Source organism: Cervus canadensis, chromosome 10 (genome assembly GCF_019320065.1).
Source record: "Cervus canadensis isolate Bull #8, Minnesota chromosome 10, ASM1932006v1, whole genome shotgun sequence".
NCBI classification, from domain to species: Eukaryota; Metazoa; Chordata; class Mammalia; order Artiodactyla; family Cervidae; genus Cervus; species Cervus canadensis.
In genome coordinates, this window is record NC_057395.1 from 60,290,311 (window position 1) to 60,312,353 (window position 22,043).

Here is a 22,043-nt window from a genome sequence, read left to right on the forward strand (position 1 = left end):
AGACTCCCTGGTTTACTAATCCTATTGTACTTGTTGCAGACATTTGGGAGGTAGTCAGTTTCTTCCTATTATGACAGACAATGCTGTAGAGAAGCATTTTTTTTCATAAATCTTTTACTATATTAAATTTTTTTCCTTTATATAGCCTCACAGAGGTGTAACTACTGGGTCAAAGGAATCAGCCAGATTGTTTTCCAGATTTCCTCATATTTTTACCCTCCCGTTGACAGGGTCCATTTAGCCCCAGCTCCCCAGCACTGGGGACAATTAAACAGATTACAAAACACATTTCCTAAACAATTGTCACATCTAAGTGAAGCGTATATGGTCATTCATTACATCATTCTTGAGAGTATTCTGTGGGTTTTGAGCTTTTCCAAATAAAAAAGTTTTAAAAAAATGTAACTGATTTGCTGGGGAAGCAGATTTTTGCCTTAGAATTTGCATCTCTTCCAATTTGCATTTCCCCCCATTTACATTCCTTTAAAATTGTGTATCGTTTAGTACTAGAAACTTTGGGCACTTTCCCAGATGGCCTTTTACTAGTTTTGTTTTGTTTTGTTTGGTTTGGTTTGGTTTTAATATCCTTTATCTGTTTATCTATGAGGGTCATAAAAGTTTATTGTTAACAATTTATGTGTGATTTTCACGCAACAGAACATTAGCTTGTCATCTTTGTCACAAATCTTTTCTCTAGTCGTGTTTGCTTGTCATTTTTGCCTTTTCAGTTTGATTGATTTTCCTTCTCACATAGTTGACTATATTCACTGATTTCCTCTGTGATTTCTATTGTTGTTTCTAAGCTAAGAAAAGATTTTCCCTTTGAAACATTTCACAGCTACTCACTCAGCTCTGCTTCTTTATGGATTGCTTCAGTTGTTTGCTTGCTCTTCACCATTTAGCTCGTTGATTCATTAGAACCTGGTTTCAGGTCCATTGTGGAGAGAGGAGGCTGGGAAATCACCTGACCCACCCTCCTCTTGTAGCCTCTGCTCCGAGAAACTAGGAAAGTCCCTGATTTCTCTTTCCTGGGGGTAGGAACAGTGTGCCGAGAAATGTGAGCACTTCTTCCAACAAAAGGGAGCAATTTTCCCCCTCTTAAAACCAGTAACTCACTTTGCCTGAGCATCCTCTTTTTCCATTTTTCAAATAATAACTTTATTGCGGTATGTTCACATATCACACAGTTCACCCAGTTAAATCATACTACTCAGTACTTCTTACATCTTCACACAAGCATCACCACCATCAACTTTAGAACAGTTTCACCATCCCCCAAATGAGCTTTTCTAGGGCTTCCCTGATAGCTCAGCTGATAAAGAATCTGCCTGCAATGAAGGAGACCCTGGTTTGATTCCTGGGTCGGGAAGATCCCCTAGAGAAGGGATAGGCTACCCACTCCAGTATTCTTGGGCTTCCCTTGTGGTTCAGCTGGTAAAGAATCCGCCTGCAATGTAGGAGGCCTGGGTTTGATCCTTGGGTTGGGACAATCCCCTGGAGAAGGGAAAGGCTACCCACTCCATTATTCTGGCCTGGAGAATTCCATAGTCCATGGATTGCAAAGAGTCGGACACAACTGAGTGACTTTCACTCACTCCAAAAGAAACCCAGTACTCATTATCTGTCATTTCCCACTTCCCTACAACCCCCCTTCCCAGCCCTATGCAACTGCTTTCGTCTCTATGCATTTGTCTTTTCCAGACATTTCATGTAAACAGATTCATAAAATATGTAGCCTTTTGTATCTTACTTTTTTTTTTTTTGGCTGTGTTGCATAACTTGTGGGATCTTACTTCCCTGACTAGGGACTGAATTGAGCCCCAGGTAGTGGAAGCATGGAGTCCTAACTGTTGGACTTCAACGGAAGTCATCTTAACTTCTTGTATTAAGCCTAATGTTTTCAAGGTTCATCATGTTGTACCATGTATCAGTAGTTTTTTTTTTGTCTTTTTTGTCTCCACATTTTGGCTATTATTAATAATACTTCTGTGAACATTTCTGCACAAATTTTTGTTTGGACATATGTTTTTATTTCTCTTGGGCATATACTAGGTGTTGAGTTATTAGTCACATGGTAATTCTGTGTTTAACCTTTTGAACAACTATTAGACTATTTTCCAAAGCATTGCACAGTTTTACATTCCCACCAGCATGGCAGGAGGGTTCCAATTGCTCCACATCTTCGCCAACACTTGTTATTATCTGTCCTTTTTAATTATAACCACCCTAGTGGATGTGAAGTGGTTTTGATGTGCATTTCTTTGATGACTAATAATGTTATTCGTGAGCTTCTGGGCCATTTGCAAATCTTTGCAAAAACTTCTACTCAGAGTCTTTGCGTAGTTTCTCATTGGATTTTCTGTTATTTTTGAGCTGTAAGTTTCTAGATGTATTTTCAGTACTGCTCCCTTATCAGATACATGATTTACAAATATTTTCCCCCATTCTGTGGGTTGTCATCTTTCTTTTAAGGACTACTTTTTAGAGCAGTTTTAGGTTCACAGCAAAATTGAGAGGAAGGTAGAGATCCCCCATAGACCGCCTGCCCCAACATGTGCACAGCCTCCCCATTATCAATACCACTCACCAGAGTGCTACATTTGCTAGAATTGATGACCCTGTGTTGATACATCACAATGACCCCATGTCCATAGTTTATATTAAGGTTGTACATTCTGTGGGTTTGGACAAATGTATAATGGCGTGTGTCCATCATTATTGTATTATACAGAGTATATCCACTGCCCTAAAAATCCTCTGTGCACTTCACTTTCTTTATAGTGTCCTTTGAAACATAAAATTTTCTAATTTCGATAAAGCCCAATTTATCTACTTTTTCTTTTGTCATCTGTGTTTTTGCTGTCCTATCTAAGAAGCTCTGCCTAACCCAAAGTCACAGTGATTTATTCTTAAATTTTATTCTAAGAGTTTTATAATTTTGGTTCTTATATTTAGGTGTGTGGTCTGTTTGGAGTTAATTTTTTGCCTGTAGTATGATAACTTCACTCTTTAACACACTGATATCCAGGCATCCTCACCCCATTTGTTGGAAAGATAATCCTTGAAGAGAAGTGAAGTGATGTGAACGTTGCTCAGTCATGTCTGACTCTTTGCAACCCCATGGACTATACAGTCCATGGGATCTTCCAGGCCAGAATACTGAAATGGGTAGCCTTTCCCTTCTCCAGGGGATCTTCCCAACCCAGGAATCGAACTGGGGTCTCCTGCATTGCAGGTGGATTCTTTACCAACTGAGCTACTAGGGAAGCCCAAGATGATGCTTGCCCTCACTTAATTGCCTTGGTGCCCTTTTCGAAAATCAATTGACCAAAAATGTAAGGGTTCTCTTCTTATTTAGTGGTTTGTTATATGGTTATTCTTTTGAAATTAAGGCAGAAAAACTCTCAGACAAGTATGACCAAAAAGTCTTTGAAGAGCTGTAAAGAAGACATTCTAGGAAAATGGTGCTAGAGAGGATACCCACCTCCTCTGGAGAGGCTGCAGGCCTGCCAGATGTGCCACAAATGTGGAGAAACATATGTGTTAGGGGAGTCAGACTTGGATCAGTGACCTGGAGGCTCTACCTCCCCATCTGTGAACGGTCCAATGTTACCGACCAGGGTTCTCGGCCACCTCAATCAATAGAAATTGATCAGAGGCAAGAAATACAGGAAGGTTTTATTGGGGTCCCTGCTGCAGCAGAGGGGAACAAGAACAAATAACAGGCTCCCTTGCTAGCTGGGCTCACCGAGGTGTGAGGAATTGGTTATTTATATGGGGTGAGGGTAGGGGTGTGTCCAGGGATCGAGCTGGAAGCTTGGCCTAGGTGGTTTGCCCACGCCTTTGGTGGTGCTGTGTGCAGTACTTTGCTTTTGCTCCTGACTTCCTGCTTTTGCTCCCCACCCTTCAGAAGTGGAAGTAGGGCTGTTTGGTCTCTTTGTATCTTGTTGTCCATAATTTTCCCCAGTTGCACATGCACGCAGTTCTTTTTAGTCCCTTATAGTTTCTTTGTATTTTTGCTTGAGGAGGAGATATTTGTCCAGGTGCAAGCACTGCAGCAAAGGGTCCTGGTCCTAGGACTCCGCCTGTTTTACCAACAAGACCAGGAGAAGGTTATGTCTTGCCCCTTCCTGAGGTTTTGGATTCCATCCTACTTAGCTATGTGGGGGAGGATGGGGTGTGCTGAGTGGCTGTCTCTCTAGCCTTTCTGTGAGATGGGAGTGATTTGGGGAAAAGAGATGATGTGTGTGAACATGCTCTATAAGCTTTGAAATGTTGCTGATGTTACCGGTGGTCACGATAGCGGTGATGGTGACGATACCAAAAGGCAGACTCTCGGGTTTGGGACTTCAAAGGCGGCCATCCTGACCCCATCCCAATGTTGGGTCATTTCTCCAATATTCCTACAAAGCAGCCACCCAGCCTGAACCTGTCTAGTGAAGACAGCTCAGAACGTCCTGAGAAGGCTATTCTGTATTTGGTGTCTCTACTCGTTAGAAAGGGTTCTCTCCTCTAGAGTGGGACAATCCTAATCTAATAATATCAGCCATGCCAGCACTGTAAGAGGTGCTTCTACACAGCATCTTATCTGATCTTTCAGATAACCCTGGGAGGTCAACATACTACTAGGCACTGGCATTTAATAAGGGGGGAAACAGGCTCAGAGAGGGTAAGTGACTTGCTCAGGAGCCCACAGCCAGTAAAGACAGATGCAGGCGTGATTTGGACCTGAGTCCCTCTGACTCCAAAACCCACACACCTGAGCTCTGGGCTGTTTGGTAACCTTCCCTCAGAGATTCTCAAGCAAGGGTCTAGTTTGGTCCCTGGGGGCTACCCTTCTTATCCACACTGGCCCTTGACCACTAACCTCTGCCAGACGTTCACCTCACCAATGTCGCCGTGCAAAAGACATCTCCCGACTACCACCCGAAGAAGGTGAGGAAGCTGGGCTTCTGCCCTCGGATATGGCCTCTGGGACTGGGCTGGGGTGGTGAGGGAGAGCCCAGCAGAGTTCTCCAGAGAGGTCAGGTCACTGCCTGTTTTCAGGGCCCAGGGTAAGCACATACATGGAGGCCCACAGATCACGTGTTTAAATGTTTAAGAGTTACAAATCAAACCAGTATGCCCTGTAACAATATGTGTTGTGTCGTCCTACCTTGACAGATATATTATCTATCTATCTACTACCTACCTGCCTAATAACCTGCCAGAAGACCAGGCTCATATTTAGCACACTCAGACGTCTCAGAGTTAAGAGCCAGAACAGAAGCGCACAGGAAGAGCTGGTCCCCAGCTCTCCACCACCCTGTGGGGGCCTCCTGCAAACACACACACACCCAAAACAGCAAGCTGCGGGTGACTCCCTGGGTCTTGGGGTACGCACATGGTCAGTGCAATCTGTCCTCAAAGGGCAGGCCCAGGGAAGAGGCCGGTGCAGGGCATTTGGGCAGAGACTTCTGGGGTAGCAGATAGCAGGTGGTGCTCTAGAAAGAGAGGCCCAGGATCTGGGTGGGCCATACCTCCTTGGGAGTGCAGAGTCTCTGCCCTGTAAGGGTTCTGCTCATCACAGGACTCAGGGCTGGGCTCCCCTTGGCCAAGACTAGGGTCTGTGCTGATGGCGAATGGCCGTCCTGGTTGGCCAGGTCTGGGCTGATTGAAGTTTCCTCTCCCAACCTGGTGGCGGGGCTCAGGGCTGCAAGTGGATGCTGCAGCGCTTCCGGCAGTACCTGGCATCCAAGCACGGGCCTGAGGCAGTAGAGACGCTTTTCAGCGACATGGACAACATCTTCATCAGAAGCCTGCAGAGCGTGCAGAAGGTGATCATCAGCGACAAGCACTGCTTTGAGCTGTACGGCTATGACATCCTCATAGACCAGGACCTCAAGCCGTAAGTGGATGGGCTGGTGGCCTGAAGAGCGTGGGGGTTGCAGGGGAGGGGGGATGTGTTACATACTCTGCACCCAGGCTGCCTGGGTTTGAGCTCAGCTCTGCCACTTCCTAGCTGGGCATGCTTCCCTTCTCTGAGCCTTAGCTTGCCTGTCTGTAAAATGGTCACTGTGCATAGAGGAATGTTATGAGGAAGAAATGAGCCCCAGGCCCGACACTGTGGTCTTTCCCAAGCATCTGCTGAGTCAGCGATCCTCCCCTCCCATCAGGCAAGAAACTTCCTCTCTGTGCTTTGAGGATGCAAATGGCCGGGCAAGGGCGTACTGTTACCATGTCAATTCCCAGAACTTTGTGCCTTCCTGCAGTGCTCACGAGGAGGTTGAACACCCGAGCTGTCAGGGAACACACTAATGGCTCTCGGGTGATACAGCAGGGCACAGAAGCCCAGTGGGGTTGTCCAGGCAGCTTGAGATCATGCAGTAAGTCCAGGGCTGAGCTGGGCCCAGAGTCCATGTTCCTGGACTGAGCAGCTTCCACCAGCACTATGGCTCCTGGACCCAGCCCCTTCCCTAGGGTCACTGTATCGCTCTTGGGGGCCTTTCTGAGCCAGGAGTAGGAGCCCTAGAGCAAGACCTAAGTCAGGCCCAAGTTCAAGAGAAACCAGGGCCAGGCACCAGCAGGTCTCTCTCCTTTGCCCTCTGGGATGCAAGCTGTGCTACAGGCATTAATGTGGACACCGATGAAGGAAATGAGCTTGGGAGGAGGCAGAAGATAGAGAAAGGGGGCCCCAGTCTCTCACTGACCTGCTGGGTGAGCCTGCTCCCCTCTGTGCCCCAGATTCCTGTCTGTCAACTAACAGGGTTGCAGAAAACCAGAGGTCACAGGCTGGAAGCCCTTGGGCTGCTTTTGGCCTGCAGACACTTTGACCTTCAGAGAGTTTTTTTTCATTGGGTTGATTTTCATCGACCATCTCCCATAACTGGAAGATGTTTGCACAAACATCGGGATGTTTTGGAAGAGTCAGAGGGTCTTAGAATTCTGGGTTCACAAGCTCACAGTGCAACACTCTGCTTGAGCTGCCACAGCCACCCCTTCAGAGGCGGAACGCTCTTCCCAGCCCACCACAGGCCTACCCCTCCCTGCCACTCCCCACCCCCCTGACCTGGCAGGCTGGTTACCATCTTTTAAAAACCATCTTTTATTTAATACTTTTATTGACTTATTTGGCTGCAACTGCACTTCATTGCAGCATACAGGCTAGTTGCCCCCATGCATGTGGGATCTTGTTTTTTTAATTGGCCAGTAATGTTTTAACATATTTTTCAACGTCAAGTTTTTACAGATAATACACATTTTTAAACTTTTAGTACTAGACAAAAATACCTAGTTACAGACTTTGGAAATTCCAAATATCAGTGTTTGAAAAAAGGTATTAAGAATGCATGTGGGATCTTAATTCCCCCACTAGGGACTGAACCCATGTCCCCTGCATTAGAAGGTGGATTCTTAACCACTGGACCACGAGGGAAGACCCCTGGTTACCATTTATAGACAAATGTTCACTAGGAAAGTTTCTCTCATACTCCAGCTCTTCTGAAAGAAGCCAAAGGAGTAATAAGCATGAGGGCACAAAATTGTTCTTACCCCCACCAGCTTGGTTCATTTAAGTCACCACCTGGACCCTGTGGGGGTTTCAAGTGTGTGACAGTTGTTTATTCAGAAGTTTTAGTCCCTGAAAACTTTCTTCAGATGGAAATGTAGAGACAGCAGCCCTGGTTGAGTCGAGGGCGGGGCCCAGGCACCTCATCTAGTCTTGTGAAATTCCAGGGGCCAGGCAACCTTAAAATTTTCTATTCCCTTCCCTCCCCAGGTGGCTCCTGGAGGTCAATGCGTCCCCATCACTGACAGCCAGCAGCCAGGAGGACTATGAGCTCAAGACCTGCCTCCTGGAAGACACCCTGCACGTTGTGGACATGGAGGCCAGGTGAGGGAGGGCAGCCTCGCTCACGCACCCCTGTACCTCACCATCAGGGCTCCCACTGAGGAGAGAGAACTTGGAACCCTGGAACTTGAGAGGACCTCAGAGATGTCTCTGGCCCCTCCACCCTCCCCCGCCCCACCATTCCACAGATGGGGAAACTGCGATGTTCACACAGGATCAGGTCCTGGCCCAAGGACTTGGCCCTGACCCAGCAGAGCAAGGTCAACTACAGCTTTCTGAGACTCAGACCCACAGGATTTCCTCAACCTTTCCTGACTGTGAGACCCTGACCCAGTCACTTCTCCTCTCTGAACCTCAGTGTCCTCATCTGTAAAATGGGAGATTTCATATCTAACTCTCAGGGTTGTTAGATTAATTTACCAAGGTAATTTATTGTAACATGTCTAACTCACAGTAAGTACTCAATAAGAGGCTATTTATTGATATAATGATGTATATATAATAGAAAGATCCAGGGTTTGACCTTAGGAATGGCTCAGACAGCGCTGGCTGGTTTGTCTGTTCTCACTTTCCTCTCTCTCATCTCTTTCCTCTGTGTTAGTTTCTCCCCAGGTATTCCAGCAAAAGTTTGAGGGCTGAGTCACATGCCCATCCCTGAATCAATCACTGGGACTCTGACTGACCAAGCCTAGGGCTTGTGCCCACTCCCAGGGGTTGGGGTCAACCCCACTTGAACCATGAGAGTGACAGAGTGAGGCCTGGTTTTCAAAAAGGAAAACCCAGGTACTCAAAGGCTAAAAGAAGTGAAATGGATGCTGAGCAGGAAGAACCGCAGGTGTCCACTGCCCCTATCCATCATCACTTATTCTTTCAACAATCATTTGAGGCCCTCCTATGTGCCAGGCCTTGTGCTAAACACTGGGGACACAGTAAATAAAGGACATGACAGGCCTAGTCCCTTCCTTCATGGAGTCTGGTCTGGGAAGGACAGCAGACTTTAAACCGGAAAGCACGTTACTGGGGCCAACTGTGGAAACCTGGGGACAAATGGGGGATGACTCCCTGAGGTCATCCCCCACTTTGGATGGACAAAAGGTACTCTGACAGGGTGAACATCAGTAGGGTGCCCAGAGGGCTCAGGGCCTGGCTTGAGTCTTAGGGTCCCACCAGGTGCACCTTCATTAACCCTTTGTATATCTTGCTTGCCCAGGCTCACAGGAAGGGAGAAGCGAGTAGGAGGCTTTGACCTCATGTGGAACGATGGCCCTGTCAGCAGAGAAGAGGGGGGTCCTGACCCGTCGGGGATGGGGAACTTTGTAACCAACACACATCTCGGTATGTGGGGCCAGGTGGGGAGTGGGCACATGGGAGGTGGCAACTTGCCATGGTGGTTAGACTGTTTTAATTTGATCCAAAATTTACCAGCTGTGTGACCTTGGGCAAGGGACTTAACCTCTCTGTTCCTCATCTGTAAAAGAGATTCAATAGTTTCTATCTCAATATATGCCTAGAATACTGCACGGCACGTGGTGAAAGATATTATTAATCTGTTATGAGGCAGATTTCAAAAAGCTTAGGTGACAATAAACAAAAAACACGATATGTTGCTAAGAGAAATTAAGGACTTCAGGGCTTGACCTTAAACTTGGCTTTTAAAAAGTGAAAAATTTCCCTGACTATAAAAATTATTCACACTCATTGTAGAATATTTGAAAACTAAAGAAAGAAATGAAAAAAATCATCCAAACATAACCATCTTTAACAATCTGGTGTATTTCCTTCCAATTTTACAAAAATGCATATATTCATATTTTTTTCTTACAAAATTGGCATTGGGCTGAAGCTTTGAGTCTAACTTTTCCACATAGCATTTTCCAGCTCATTCAATAACATTAGTAAGAGCCTCTCTTTTGGGCTTCCCTGGTGGCTCAGCTGGTAAAGAATCCACCTGCAATGCAGGAGACCTGGGATCAATCCCTGGGTTGGGAAGATCCCCTGGAGAAGGGAAAGGCTATCCACTCCAGTATTCTGGCCTGAAGATTCCATGGACTAAAGTCAGACATGACTGAGCAACCTTCACTCACTCTCTTTTGGAAACACACTATGGCCAGGACCAGACTATTATCTCATTTCACTTTTAGGCAGCCTTGATTATTTTACAGATGTGGAAAGGGTCTCCAGATGTCTCACTTGCCAACGGTCTTGGTTATAGTGATGAGAGAGGCCTTGAACCCAATCTGTCCAACTTCAAAACCAGAAAGCTAGGCTGCTAGCACTTGTCCCTTGGCAAAATTAGAAACAAAATTACCATACAGCTGCAAAACATCCCCAAATTTACGAAACCAATTTCACATAATTGAGCATTTGGCATGACTCCAGTTTTTCACTTTTATAAATAATGCTGAGGACATCCTCTCAAATAAAGTTCAACTGAAACTGGCTATTTTTTTTAGGACAGATTCCTAGGAATAGAACTACTGAGTTAAAAAGATGGACTTATTACAGTCAAATTGCTTTCTTAGAAAGATTACACAAATTTGTGAGCTCTGAATTTAAAACAGCAGCAGCAGCAACAAAAAAAAAAAACCCTGCCAACTTCATAGGTAAAAATATTTACTTGTTTTCTATGCATTCCATTGATTATGTCTGAGGCTTCAGATTTAAAATTTGCAGTTGTTCTTTTGTAAGCTGTCCATACTTATTTTTTTTTCCCCAGTGGGCTTCCATTTTTCTAAATTTGTAAAGGCCTTGGATATTAATATATGTAAATTATTTTCCTTTTGTTTGAATATTTCCATTCAAACAAAATGAGTTTGTCATTTTCCTTTCTGTTTGTGGCATTTTTCTTCCTTCTTTTTTTTTTCTTCCTTCTTTTTTGGTGAAGAGTTTTGAGTATCTTTTAGGGTTTGGTATGATTTAGGATTGGGTTTGGCTGCAAACAACTAACAAACTAACAGTTACCCAGAGAGGAACTGACTTGTCTTGAGTCACCAGACGTCATGGGGCAGGCCATAAATGACAGTTGCACAGTCCACCAAGGACCCAGGTCTTTCCTCTTTCTTCTTTACCACACTCAGCCTGTTAGCCTTGATGCTCTTGCTTGTTGCCTCATGGCTGCTCCAACTCCAGACACTGTGTCCTTATCCCAGGCAGGCCCAAGGGCCAAAGCCTTTCCTTCAAGCTTTGACTATTCCAAAAGGAAAGCAGTTAACTCTGCTGACATTTCACCAACTAGAGCTGGGTCACATGGCACCTCAGCTGCAAGGAAGGCCGGGAAGTCAAGTACTAAGTAGTTTGCTTTGAGGAAGGCAAAGGAGAGGCGGTTTGTGAATGGTTCTCCCACAGCAGACCCCTAGTGCCTGCCACATGGCGGTTGTTGGAGGATGACTATACAATGCTTTCAAGCTGTACAGACAATCACCTGGGAATCTTGTTAAAATGCTGTTCTGATTCAGTAGGTCTGGAAGAAGAGGGCTAAGAGTCTGCACACCTAAAAGCCCCCTAATAGTTAACTACTGTTGTGTAACAAATTCTCTTGAAGCTTTGCAGCTTGAAACGACTATCGTATTTGCTTATGATTCTTTAGGTGTGGCTCGGGGTCTCTCACAGGGGTGCAGGCACCTAGCAGATTTGCTGAGACACAGTGGCCTAGGATAGCTTCATTCACATGTGCGGTGGTTGAGATGGGCGGCCACTTGTTCACACAGTAGTCTCAGGGTTCCAAGAGGAGAGAGAAGACAGTGAAGCCTCTTGAGGCCTAGGCTCAGAAATCCCATGTCTGCAACAGTCCGTTAGCCAGAGCCTGTCCAGCCCAGATTCAGGGGGCAAGGAAATAGACTCCCCCTCTTGATGGGAGGAGCAGCACACTTGGCAGGGAGGCCCATAGAGGACCAAGAGGACTGTCGCGGCCACCTTTGCTGACAATCCCCCTCAGGTGTCAATGCTGATGGTTCCCACACCATGTTTAAGCAGCAAAGACTCAGAACAGTGGTTCTCCAGTTGAGTATCTGGGTGGATGGTTTTGAATATAAGGGGAGCTGGCTGGGGGTGGGAAGAGTATTGATGAAATGAATTAGGGATGTGTTGGAGATCTGGTAAAAGATCAACAGATAACTCAGAGATGAGCCTTGAACTCCAAGAGATTTGCACTGGACACAAAGGTTTGTAAATTATGAATGAATTATGAACCTTAGTTAAGGCTAAGTTTCCACAGAACTCACTTTGGAAAACCCCGGGGATTGGCATTTAGTGGACTTTCAGCTCAGAGAAGCCTTGATTGCTGGTGAGTGCCTAGGCGGCAGGGGTGGGGCTCTGGGGAGCTGAGAAACACGGCAGACACCTCCAGGTCAGCAGTTGTGCCCATGGGGATTCAGTCATTCGACCACCGTTCGTGAGGCGCCATGAGTGCGCCTGGCATAGGATTAAATGACCATGGAGTTGCCTCAAGGATTAGCTCTGAGCACAAAAGGAAGGAAACACTGTGAATGCACCGAGAGAGAATGTGAAGTCAGCCTGAACTGCCTGGGACATCCTCCCACGAGAGTAGGAGCCACTTGTGCGGGAGATCCACCTCTTAGCTGAATGTGCCTGACACACGAGATTTAGGTACCAGGCACTGTGCCAGCTTTAAGTGAATTTTCACGGAGCAAAGCCAGAAGGCAGGGCAATATGGGCAAGTGGTTAAGAGCTTGGCTTCTGGAGCTAGGCAGCCTGGGTTCAAGCCTCAGTCCTGCTACTAATTGTGCGATTTGGAGCAAACTACTTAACCTCTCCGAGCCTCCTCTTCTCTTGCACACATTATTCCTGAGAAAGCTCAAATCTACATCCTCACCTGAAGTAGCCCCTGATTTGGGGTAAGCCCCCAGTGAATATTACCTGATCATTATATTTACCCCATAAAGCAGGTATCCTGATGTACAGATGAGAAAACTGATGCTCAAAGAGGTAAGGGACCTAAGTCATGGCAGTTGGGAAGGGATGCGTGCTAGGTCACGTCAGTCGTGCCCAACTCTGCAACCCTTATGGACTATAACCTACCAGGCTCCTCTGTCCATGGGATTCTTCAGACATGAATATTGGAGTGGGTTGCCTTGCCCTCCTCCAAGGGATCTTTCTGACCCAGGGATCAAACCCATGTCTCTTACATCTCCTGCACTGGCAAGTGGGTTCTTTACCACTAGCGCCACCTGGGAAACTCACCAGATGCAAACCACAGGCCATCCGTGGTTGCATGGCTTCTGCTGGCCCCTCCTTTCGCAGGTAGTAGGAGCACCGGCCCCTTCTACTCCCCTAAGACCCCGCTACCAAGGACAGCCCATCCCAGTCAACACTCCACTTCCCTTCCAGGCTGCGTCAATGATCGGAAGAAACAGCTGAGGCAGCTGTTCCGCTCCCTTCAAGGCCAGAAGAAAACTCCCAACTAATCCCCAGCATGAAGAACCACTGGTACCACACTGGTCCTCTCTGCTCCCCATTTCAGCACAGCAGCACTCAGAGCACTCACCCTCCCTCCCTCTTTCTGGCCTGGCAGCTGCTTTGCTGGCCAGCACCCCACCCTACTTACCCTGGACATCTTTGCACCAGGAGAGAGCCAATCTCTGGGACTGGATAGATTTTAACCTCGATGGATTGGTTAGCCCAGCGAAGAGGACAAATGCAGCAAGTAATACCCGAGAGAGATCATATCTAATAAAGGATTATTTGGAGAGTCTTTGGGCTCCAGCTTCGCTCAGGGAATGCTGTCGCCGCAACCACATCTTCCTGGTTTTGACCCTTTGATGTCTCTCAGAGGATGTGTTGTAGGCTCCTCCAAGAGCAAGGGTTCAGTTCTTGTGTTTGCAAAGCAAGCAGTTGTTAGACTGTGTGTTTACTGGGGGTCCAAGTAAGGGCTGAGCCTTAAATATATCTTGCCCTCCTTATAATACCCTGACTGTATGTCAGGGGACCCCTGGAGCTCCCTGACCATCTGAAAACCAGTGGGCCAGAGCATCCCTATTTCTCAAGTAGAGAAGGCAGAGCTGCTTAGTAAGGGTCTCCACAAAGGTGCACTTATTAAGTCAGCTAGGTGACCTAGGTGCCTCTCTGGGCCTTCCTATTTGAGGTTGGGAGCTGAGCTTTCTAGATCAGAAAGGCCTGGGCTGTCAGGCAGAGATGGCTTGGGCTCAAGTAAGAATGTCTGCATTTTCCACATTCCAACGCCTCTTGGTTGAAGAGGAGTTGAACCAAGAGTGGGCTGGTGGCTAACTGCTTCAGGACAACTTTCCAAGGGACCCCAGGCAGCTCCTCGGTCACTCCGCCTGCTTCAGGACAGTTTTTTCAACTGCAAACAGCAGAATCTGACTGTGGGGGGAAGGGAAGGGCTTTTCAAAGAAAAATACTGGCAAATCTAAGTGAATCAGCCAGCCTTGGGAACGCCAGAAGTCAGGCCATCCTGGGCCCCCTGCTCCAGAATGTGGGGGTCTCCCTCATCCCTGTGACTGGGTAAAGCCCAGACAACCCTAGGAATGGGCTCCATGTCTCTAGGAGAAAGAATCTGATTGGCTCTTCTTTGGCCTAGCATCCACCTGGCCAGACAGGCAGGGTCAACGTTCAGAGAGAACAACTTTGAGCCAAGCAGCCATCCAGACAGGATCTACCAGTGAATGCCACAACTCCCCATTTTCTTACATTTTTATTTTAAAATACACAATACAACAGCAACATGTCCTTCTCTTGCACCCTAACCATGTAGTTTCCATTCTGAGGGAACCACATACCTGTTTGCACACAAATTACGAGCCTATTAGACACCTGTCTTTGCTTCTCACTTGAGAAGCAAGTATCTTGAAGCTTGTTCCAAATCAGTGTTCAGCTTCTTTATTTTTGATTACAGCTATATAATATTCCACTATTTGGAGTTATCAAATTCTTTCATCTACTCTGGACATTTAGTTTCCAATTCCACCTCCCTACTTCCTAGGGCCACCATGGAGAAACCCCAGCAATTTCTACTAAATAAAAAAAAAAACTCAAAAGGATCCAAAACCAGAGGTTTGGGCCAAATGTGGCCCACTTTATATAAAGTGTTTTGTTTGGCCAACATTCAAGCTTTTTTTAATTTTCTGAATTAATCAGCAGTATTTAAAAAGCAGAGGATTCAACTTAAAAAAATCTAAATTTCTAGGTTCTCGAAGAAAACACAAGATCTGGCCATGGCAGCCTGTGTCCCCATATTTAACTATCGGCCGGAACCAAATGGAGTGCCCTCTCCACCCTGCCCTGACGTCATTTCAAAGAGGAACCACTGCCCCTTCATAGATGGTACTCCAAAGGGAATGGCATACCTTCCATTAAGGACCAAATGAGGTAAAGACTAGAAGCACCTATTCATCCATTTGGGTAACATGTATTGAGCCCTTGAGGCACACAGAAGACATCCCTCACGGCACATTCACATTAGGATCGTAGACCCTGAAGGCAGACGGGAACTCTAAGCAGCGCTGCCCGGGTTCTGCTTTCAGAGCCCGTGGAGTCGCATCCTGCCTAAGCACAGAACAGTAGGACGCAGGCCCTCATCCATCGCTGGTGCAGGACTCTGCAAGGCCTTCCTGACTCCAGAGCAGCCGAGGAGGGATGATAAGCAGCGCCCACTCTGGACTCCATCCCGGGGGTGGGCAGGAAAACGGGCCCCGATGGCAGTGTCGGGGGACTATGTGTCTGCCTGTGCTGAACCACGAAGCACTAACATTCTGTCCTTCATCCAGCGCAGGAGCCTCCTGCTTTATTCCAATTCCGTTACACACACTGCTTGAAAATACGTCTCTCTCTTTCTGAGAGGAATGCTGGAATGAAGCTCCCACTCTTCTCCCTCTAGGCCCATTTCAACAGCAGGCCATTGTTGAGAAGTGCCTGTTGCAGTCCTTCTCACACCCCCACTGGCGCTGCCCCCACCCACCTCCTGGTGGCTGCCAGGGCCTGTCAATGGGCCTTGTGTCCATCCAGCCCCAGTGGTCAGGCCTGCAGATACCGGTGTAGGTTGCGGGTTCCCTCCTGCTGTCAAAAAGTAGCCAAGTGCTATAGACAAAGAAGCTTCGTACATGGCTATGGCTGCATTTCACACCTGTCCCCTTGCAGGGCAGATCCTGTCCTTGCAGGTTTCAAGGCTGGAGAGTTCTGGGTCCTCCATGACCCCAGGGGAGGATGCAGGTCCTAGGTTCCCCCATCTGGGTTCTTAGGTTTCATCCTTTCAAGATGACCTTGAGAGCTTTAAGCTCATCCTGGTTGAGGGGGGTCAGGTTAAAACCCTTCAGCTCCGGTTTGCCTAGGGGAAGAATTCATCAGTGAGTCAGGGCTCCTGCTGTCCAACCTACTGGCCCTGGAGTCTAGCCTGGGAAAGGGGCTTACACCGCATTCATGCTGCCAAAAACTTGGCCTTGAGGTCTGACAGAGAAGGGCCTCAAATTCTGCAAAGCAGAACAAGGAACATCACACCTGCTCCTGAGTCACCAAGAACCTGCAGAGTCATGACCTCTGTGCAGAAGCCTCCTAATTTGTGCCAGACTGGCCAATCTGGAGTGGTTCGTTTACCTGGAAACTCAGCTCTAACCTGAACCACCTGACTGAGGCCTTCTGACCCTCAGGCAGAGGTATCTTGGCCCCCAAAGTCACACGCTGGCAGAAAATGTGAGCCATTCCATGCCATTCCTGTGCCTGAAAAGAACTTGTAACAGGAATAAGATCCCACAAACGTCCTGTCCATTCCATCTCTGGTTGGCTCGAGACAACCCTACCCACTTCCCACAGCTTCAGTGCCACTCACCAGCTGCCCACCCCAACCCGCAAAGTCTATGCTGATACTGTCTCCCCTTCTGGTTTCCAGCCCCATGCTTAGCCCCCAGGCCAATACCTTGGGCCTCAAAGAGGCGATTGACCTTCACTTTAAGTTGTTTCCGGAGTCGTTCTATTTCTTTATCCAGATGTTCCTGATCTGAAAAAATAAGACAGGCAAACAAGATGAGGTTACACTACAGACAGACCCAAGGATACCAGCCTCTGCCCAGCCCCACTGAAGGCAGGGGTCTGAGCATGCAGGGATGAAAATGGGACTTGGGAGACCAATTGAGGAAGAAACTGAAGGCTAAAGAAGGGACATGGCCTGTCCCGACCACTGAGTGAGTCCAGAACAGGGTTGAGCACACTAGTTTCCTAACTCGCAGTTTATCAACCTGTTTTCATTATGCGAAGTACACTGGGTAGTAGATGGGGAAGGCAATACCAGGATTTTAGGTCACCCTCTCACAATGAAATTATGGAAAATTCAAATTTAAGAATGAAAGACCCAGCCTATCCTAAAATGGATGGAAATAGGCAGTTGACGAAGCTTACAAACCCACATCCGTCCAGGTGAGGAGTTTTCATAAAAGCAGGATTGTGGTAACTGTGACCTGAACAGTCAACGTCCTGTCTCTTGCTCACACGTAACCAAATTCATGGCAGGGAAGACAAGGCTGTCCTACAGAATGGACTGTGCCCAAAGGCAGATGCATCGTGAGAAGTGTACCCAACTGATGACACCCAACCAACTCCATCTGCTGTTTTCACCCACTCATGAGTGACATTTTTGTCTTTCCTACAGACCTTCATTCTTTCTGATGATGATAAGCCCTGACCAGCTAAGCATTCTGGCCTGGGCAGTCGCTCTGGTTCTCATTGTAAACGAGTAACCACCATCTCACATGACCTTGTTTAGCCTGTGTCCATCCCTGAGAACCAGAGATGCTGTCCTGGAACCCCTCTAGGTCAGTGACAAGACCACACTCGTGGGCCAAGAGAGGAGACCTGATCCTCAACCCAGGCGGGCGAGGCCCTCTGGAAGCTTACTCTGAGCAGTCTCCAGTCCCCTCACAAGTGCAATGACAATTCAATTTTATAACCCTGATATTAGTGTATGTTTTTCTTTCTTTTTTAAAAAAAATGTTTATTTATTTAAGCGCGTCGGGTCTTAGCTGCAATGCATAAGCTTAGTTGTCCTTTGGCAGGTGGGATCTTAGGTCCCCACCAGGGACCAAACCCGACTCCCCTGCACTGGAATGTGGACTCTCAACCACTGGACCACCAAGGAAGTCTCTAGTGGATGTTTTTCAAGGGAAGTTTCTCCTCAAAGCTGATCTACGTTCCTTTGATAGAATTTCAGTTTCAACAGGGATAGAGTTACCCTGTTTTCAGAGACAGAGGCAACCGTGCTGCTGGTTCTCTTGGCCCACATGTTTTCAGGGGTGAGGAAGAGAAAACATGTGTAACCTGCCCTTATCCCAGCCAAGGAATCATCTGCAGCCTGACCTTTTGCTTTCATGACATTTCTCCAAAAAGCCTCCAGGATCATGGTTGTGAGATCCGTTGTGTACCCGAGTATGGCAAACTCGAGAGCTTCGCCCTCCTCAAACCTCCATCTTCAACCCTGATGCTACTACAGGGGATGTGAAAATATGAGCACGTGCCTTAGATCTGACCAATGAGGTATCACAGAAGTCCCTGAGGAGGACGGTCTTATTTCCAAAACAGAAGGCAAGGTCATATATGGAGAAAGCCCTCCTGCCTTTCCTCTAGCCTGGCTCTCAGACATGAGGCCTGCAATCATGACACAACAACCAAGAGAATACATTAAGTTGACTCTGTTGAGCAGCTGTGCCAATCCTGGACTGCCCATCTCTGGACAACTTCTTACATGAGATGAACAGAAATGTATTTCCTTAAGTCCTACTAACTGCTAGATTTCTGTTATTTGCAGTCCAACTCATTCCTCAATGACAAACAAACACTATGCTAGGTACATGTATTACTTTATCTCAACTTTACAACAACTGTGCTATGTAGATGTCTCCCCCTTTAGAGATGAAGCAACAACTCAGTGGCACAGCAAAGATTAAAATGCACACAGCCACCTCTCATCAAGCTGCCAGAAGCTGGAGCAGGGGTGGGGAGGGTGCGGCATGGTGGGGGGCGGGGGGGGGGCCAGTGTGCTGCTCCTGACCCCTGCCCAGGAGGCTTACCTTTCTCAATCATTTCCTTCGTCTCAGGGTGAGGCATCCTGATAAACATGTTCCCAAAGCAAACCATCACGTCTTCTGAAACGGCAAACAGTCATTCCTTCAACAAGTATCTTGATGCCAGGCATTGCTTTAGATGCTGAAAACACAGCAAAATAGGATGAAATTCCAGCCCTCCTAACTTATGTTAGAGTGGAGGAGAGAGAATAAACAAAAAAGTCAAGATAATAAAGAAATGATTTGTCAGACCCTGAAAGGTATCTTAAGAGAAAACTAAAGTGGGGATAGAGAGATGGGGAATGCCAAAGGGAGGAGCTTGTTATTTATACCAGGCAGTCTGGGAAGGTCTTGCAGATTATGTGCCATTTGGACAGAGACCTGAAGAAAGTGAGGAGTGTGTAAGCCCTGCAGACACACATTTAGGGAAAGACCAGGCCAGGCAGAGGAACCAGGAACAGCAAAGATCAGTAATGTGCCAGGGTGTTAGGAACAGCAAGGAGAGCAGCGAGGGTACAGGTGATGAGTGAGTGCGAGAGCAGAGGAGACAAGGTGGGAGAGTCAAGGAAATCGGTTTACATAGGGTCCTGCAGGACTCTGGATTTTACTCTGGTGAGACAAGAAACTGGAAGGTTTCAGGCTTTCCAGTGCACTTTAAGTGCTTGGTTCCTGAGGCCCTTCATCATGGCCTGCCCTCTGCCCATCTCTCCAGCATGATCACATGCCCCTCCCCTATTGCTTCCTCTATCACTACCACTTAGCCTCATCTAAAGAGCTGCCATCCCATTCTCCAAGACCAACCCTGTGTTCACCTCCTTCTTCAACTTTCTCACGATTCTCAATTCTGCATTTATGCTGCTGACTCACCCGTAGAGCACAAGGGCAGGAAATGCACTGTTTTTATACCCCCAGCACTTTCTCAGCGTCATCACTGACAAGCTGGCAGCCAACAACCTGTCACCAAGGCGAGCAGCTGAAACCCTGAGCCACAGTCTGTGTCAGACCTGCAATCCTGTCTCTCCCATCTCCACCGGCTGTGCCACACACCTGTGGCCTCCTGCCTGGTCTCTAACAGGGATAAGTCAAAGGCATGAGAAGGTAAACTGAACAGGCCTCCTGGGCTGCAGCAACCAAGCTAGGCTTACCAGTGAGGCTGAGATCCTTCTGCAGGGCTCTCAGGCCCTCCCGGTTCCGATTCCTTTTGGTATCCAGGTCCACAATCTGAAAAGCACAGGGGCAGGAGGGAACTCAGTTACCTCCTACCCCGGTCTGTACTCACAACAGACCAGGGCTGTTAAAACCTAACAAAGACAACAAGGCCTCATTCCTCGGTTAATTCTAATGTCCTGCCTAAAGTGGACAGATGTGTGAAGGTACTTCTTCCCCCACTCAGCTTCCAGCTCCTTAAAGACGATGCTTCACCCAGGTGTCTTCCCCCCCCCCCCTCCCCAAGAGGAGGTGCTGGGGAAATGTCTAATGACTAAATAGGTAATTTTTTATTATCATCCATGGGAGCATTAGTTCTCAAGCTTTAAGGCATTTCAGAATCACCAAGGGAGTGGAAACCACTTCCTGAACAAGCTCCTCCAGCTGATTCTGACCGAGTATCCTGAAAAACCCAACAATATTATATCAGAAAGGCAGGGGTATTGGCACTGAGATGGTGGTCACAGCACAGCAGCTACTAAGGAAATGAGGCGGCCGTGCAGTATACTGCCTGGCGGTGGAGGCTCTGGAGTGGAACACCCAGGTTTGAATCCTGCAGCTTGCTATGACCTGTGTGACTTCACCTCTCTGAAAAACAGGGACAGGAAGAGGACCCTCCACCAAGGTTATTAACCTAGGAACTAAGTCAGCACAGTACCTGATACACAGTAAGTACTCAATCAACGTTAACTGCTATTTGTCAGCCAGCACACTTTGATGTAGTGTTTACTAGGCTCTCCCTTAATACCCAACTGACCAAGCATCCAGTCAGTCTAACTGGAGATGAGCAGTCGGAATCATTCTTGATCCCTCCTACTCCCTCACCCCTATACTTCAGCATCATGGAGGCCACCTCCAAATGGAGATGACCCATTACCACCACCTAGGCCCAAACCCATCCCTTACCTGGCCCCTCATTTACCCCTTGCCCCCTTATAGCTTCTGCTCTACAGAGCAGCCAGAGGGATCTTTCAAAGCCTCAATCCATTATATCATACCCTCTTCCCACCACAAACTCCCTTAAACTCCCTGTGCAGGTCTCCACGGCCCTCCAGTGGCCTGGGCCCCAAACTTCTTCCACATCCCGACTCCTACGCGATTACTAGGCCACTCACACTTCTTTTCTGTTCCTCTTCTGGCCTGGACTGGAGCGGTGCAGCCCAGGTCGGTGTGGGGGCCCAGACACTGCATTTTGAAAAAGCGGTTCAGGTAAACCAAAGGCCCAAAGCGGTAATGGGTCGGGATCCGGAAAGCTGGGCAACGGGCAGAGGAAGGATGGCGAGAGAGGAAAGGCCTGGCACAGACGAACTTAATATGTGCCAAATAGAGGAGTCAAGCGCGGCGCTGTGCCACGCATTCGACATTTGGCCAACATGATCTCACAACCGCCCGGTCTGTCGTCACAGCCCTTGGCCCACAAGACTAGGTCAATTCACAGCGAGCCGAAGCTGGAGCCAGATTCCGGAACCTGCGCGCTGCCCTAGGAGCTCGGAGGCCCAACCGCAAAACCCGGGCCCCTGCCCCGCGGACAGGCCTCCTACCTGCCGTTTGTCCGCCAGCACCTCCTCGGCGAGCTCCTCCACCTCCACCAGGTACTGCAGCACCCGCTCCGCCTCGGGCGACAGCATGATGCCTGCCAGCCGCAACTCCGCTACGCCACGATCCTATCGAGCTCACCTCCGGCTCCGCTGCGCCGCAGCTCCGTCCGCGCACGCGCCGCTCTCACAGGGCTTCCGGTACGCATGCGCAGTTGAAAGAGGAACGGAGGCGCGCAGGCCCCAAAGCTTGAGCGAAAGCAGACGCGAGAGGCGGGGCCTAGCTTGGGGGCGGGGCTGGAGCGCCCCCTGCAGGTCCAAACCTCTTAACCTCGCCCTCCCTTCAGATTGTTCTTAGGCGCTGAGGATGCGGAAGTGAACAAAACGAAGTCCCTGCCCCTCGCACTACTTCATCTAGTAGGTAACATAAACAATTGATGACAAAACAAATAA

The 22,043-nt window shown here is 48.0% G+C and overlaps 2 protein-coding genes across 2 annotated transcripts in view; one reads left to right on the plus strand and one right to left on the minus strand.

Annotated features, from left to right (window-relative positions):
* TTLL9 (tubulin tyrosine ligase like 9) overlaps positions 1-13,527 on the plus strand; it is a 46,027-nt gene extending 32,500 nt beyond the window's left edge. Inside the window, exons 11-15 of the mRNA XM_043478846.1 lie at positions 4,877-4,935; positions 5,691-5,887; positions 7,757-7,870; positions 9,039-9,163; positions 13,175-13,527. Coding sequence (XP_043334781.1) covers positions 4,877-4,935; positions 5,691-5,887; positions 7,757-7,870; positions 9,039-9,163; positions 13,175-13,251 — 572 coding nt within the window. The 3' untranslated portion in view covers positions 13,252-13,527. The remainder of the gene's footprint in view (positions 1-4,876; positions 4,936-5,690; positions 5,888-7,756; positions 7,871-9,038; positions 9,164-13,174) is intronic.
* Positions 13,528-14,482: 955 nt separating this feature from the next.
* On the minus strand, positions 14,483-21,777 carry PDRG1 (p53 and DNA damage regulated 1). The gene is made up of 5 exons (XM_043478860.1): positions 21,597-21,777; positions 19,995-20,070; positions 18,856-18,930; positions 16,713-16,793; positions 14,483-16,127 (listed from the first exon to the last, which is right to left on the minus strand). Exons 1-5 carry the CDS (start codon positions 21,681-21,683, stop codon positions 16,045-16,047), a joined length of 402 nt encoding a protein of 133 aa, XP_043334795.1. The 5' UTR covers positions 21,684-21,777; the 3' UTR covers positions 14,483-16,044.
* Between the last annotated feature and the right edge of the window lie 266 nt (positions 21,778-22,043).

Coding starts and splice junctions, on each gene's coding strand:
- PDRG1 (XM_043478860.1), bottom strand. CDS start 21,683: ATGCTGTCGCCCGAGGCGGAGCGGGTGCTGCAGTACCTGGTGGAGGTG. Junction 20,071..21,596: donor TGCTGGCGGACAAACGGCAG/GTAGGAGGCCTG, acceptor TGTGCTTTTCAG/ATTGTGGACCTGGATACCAA. Junction 18,931..19,994: donor GAAGGATCTCAGCCTCACTG/GTAAGCCTAGCT, acceptor TTGCCGTTTCAG/AAGACGTGATGGTTTGCTTT.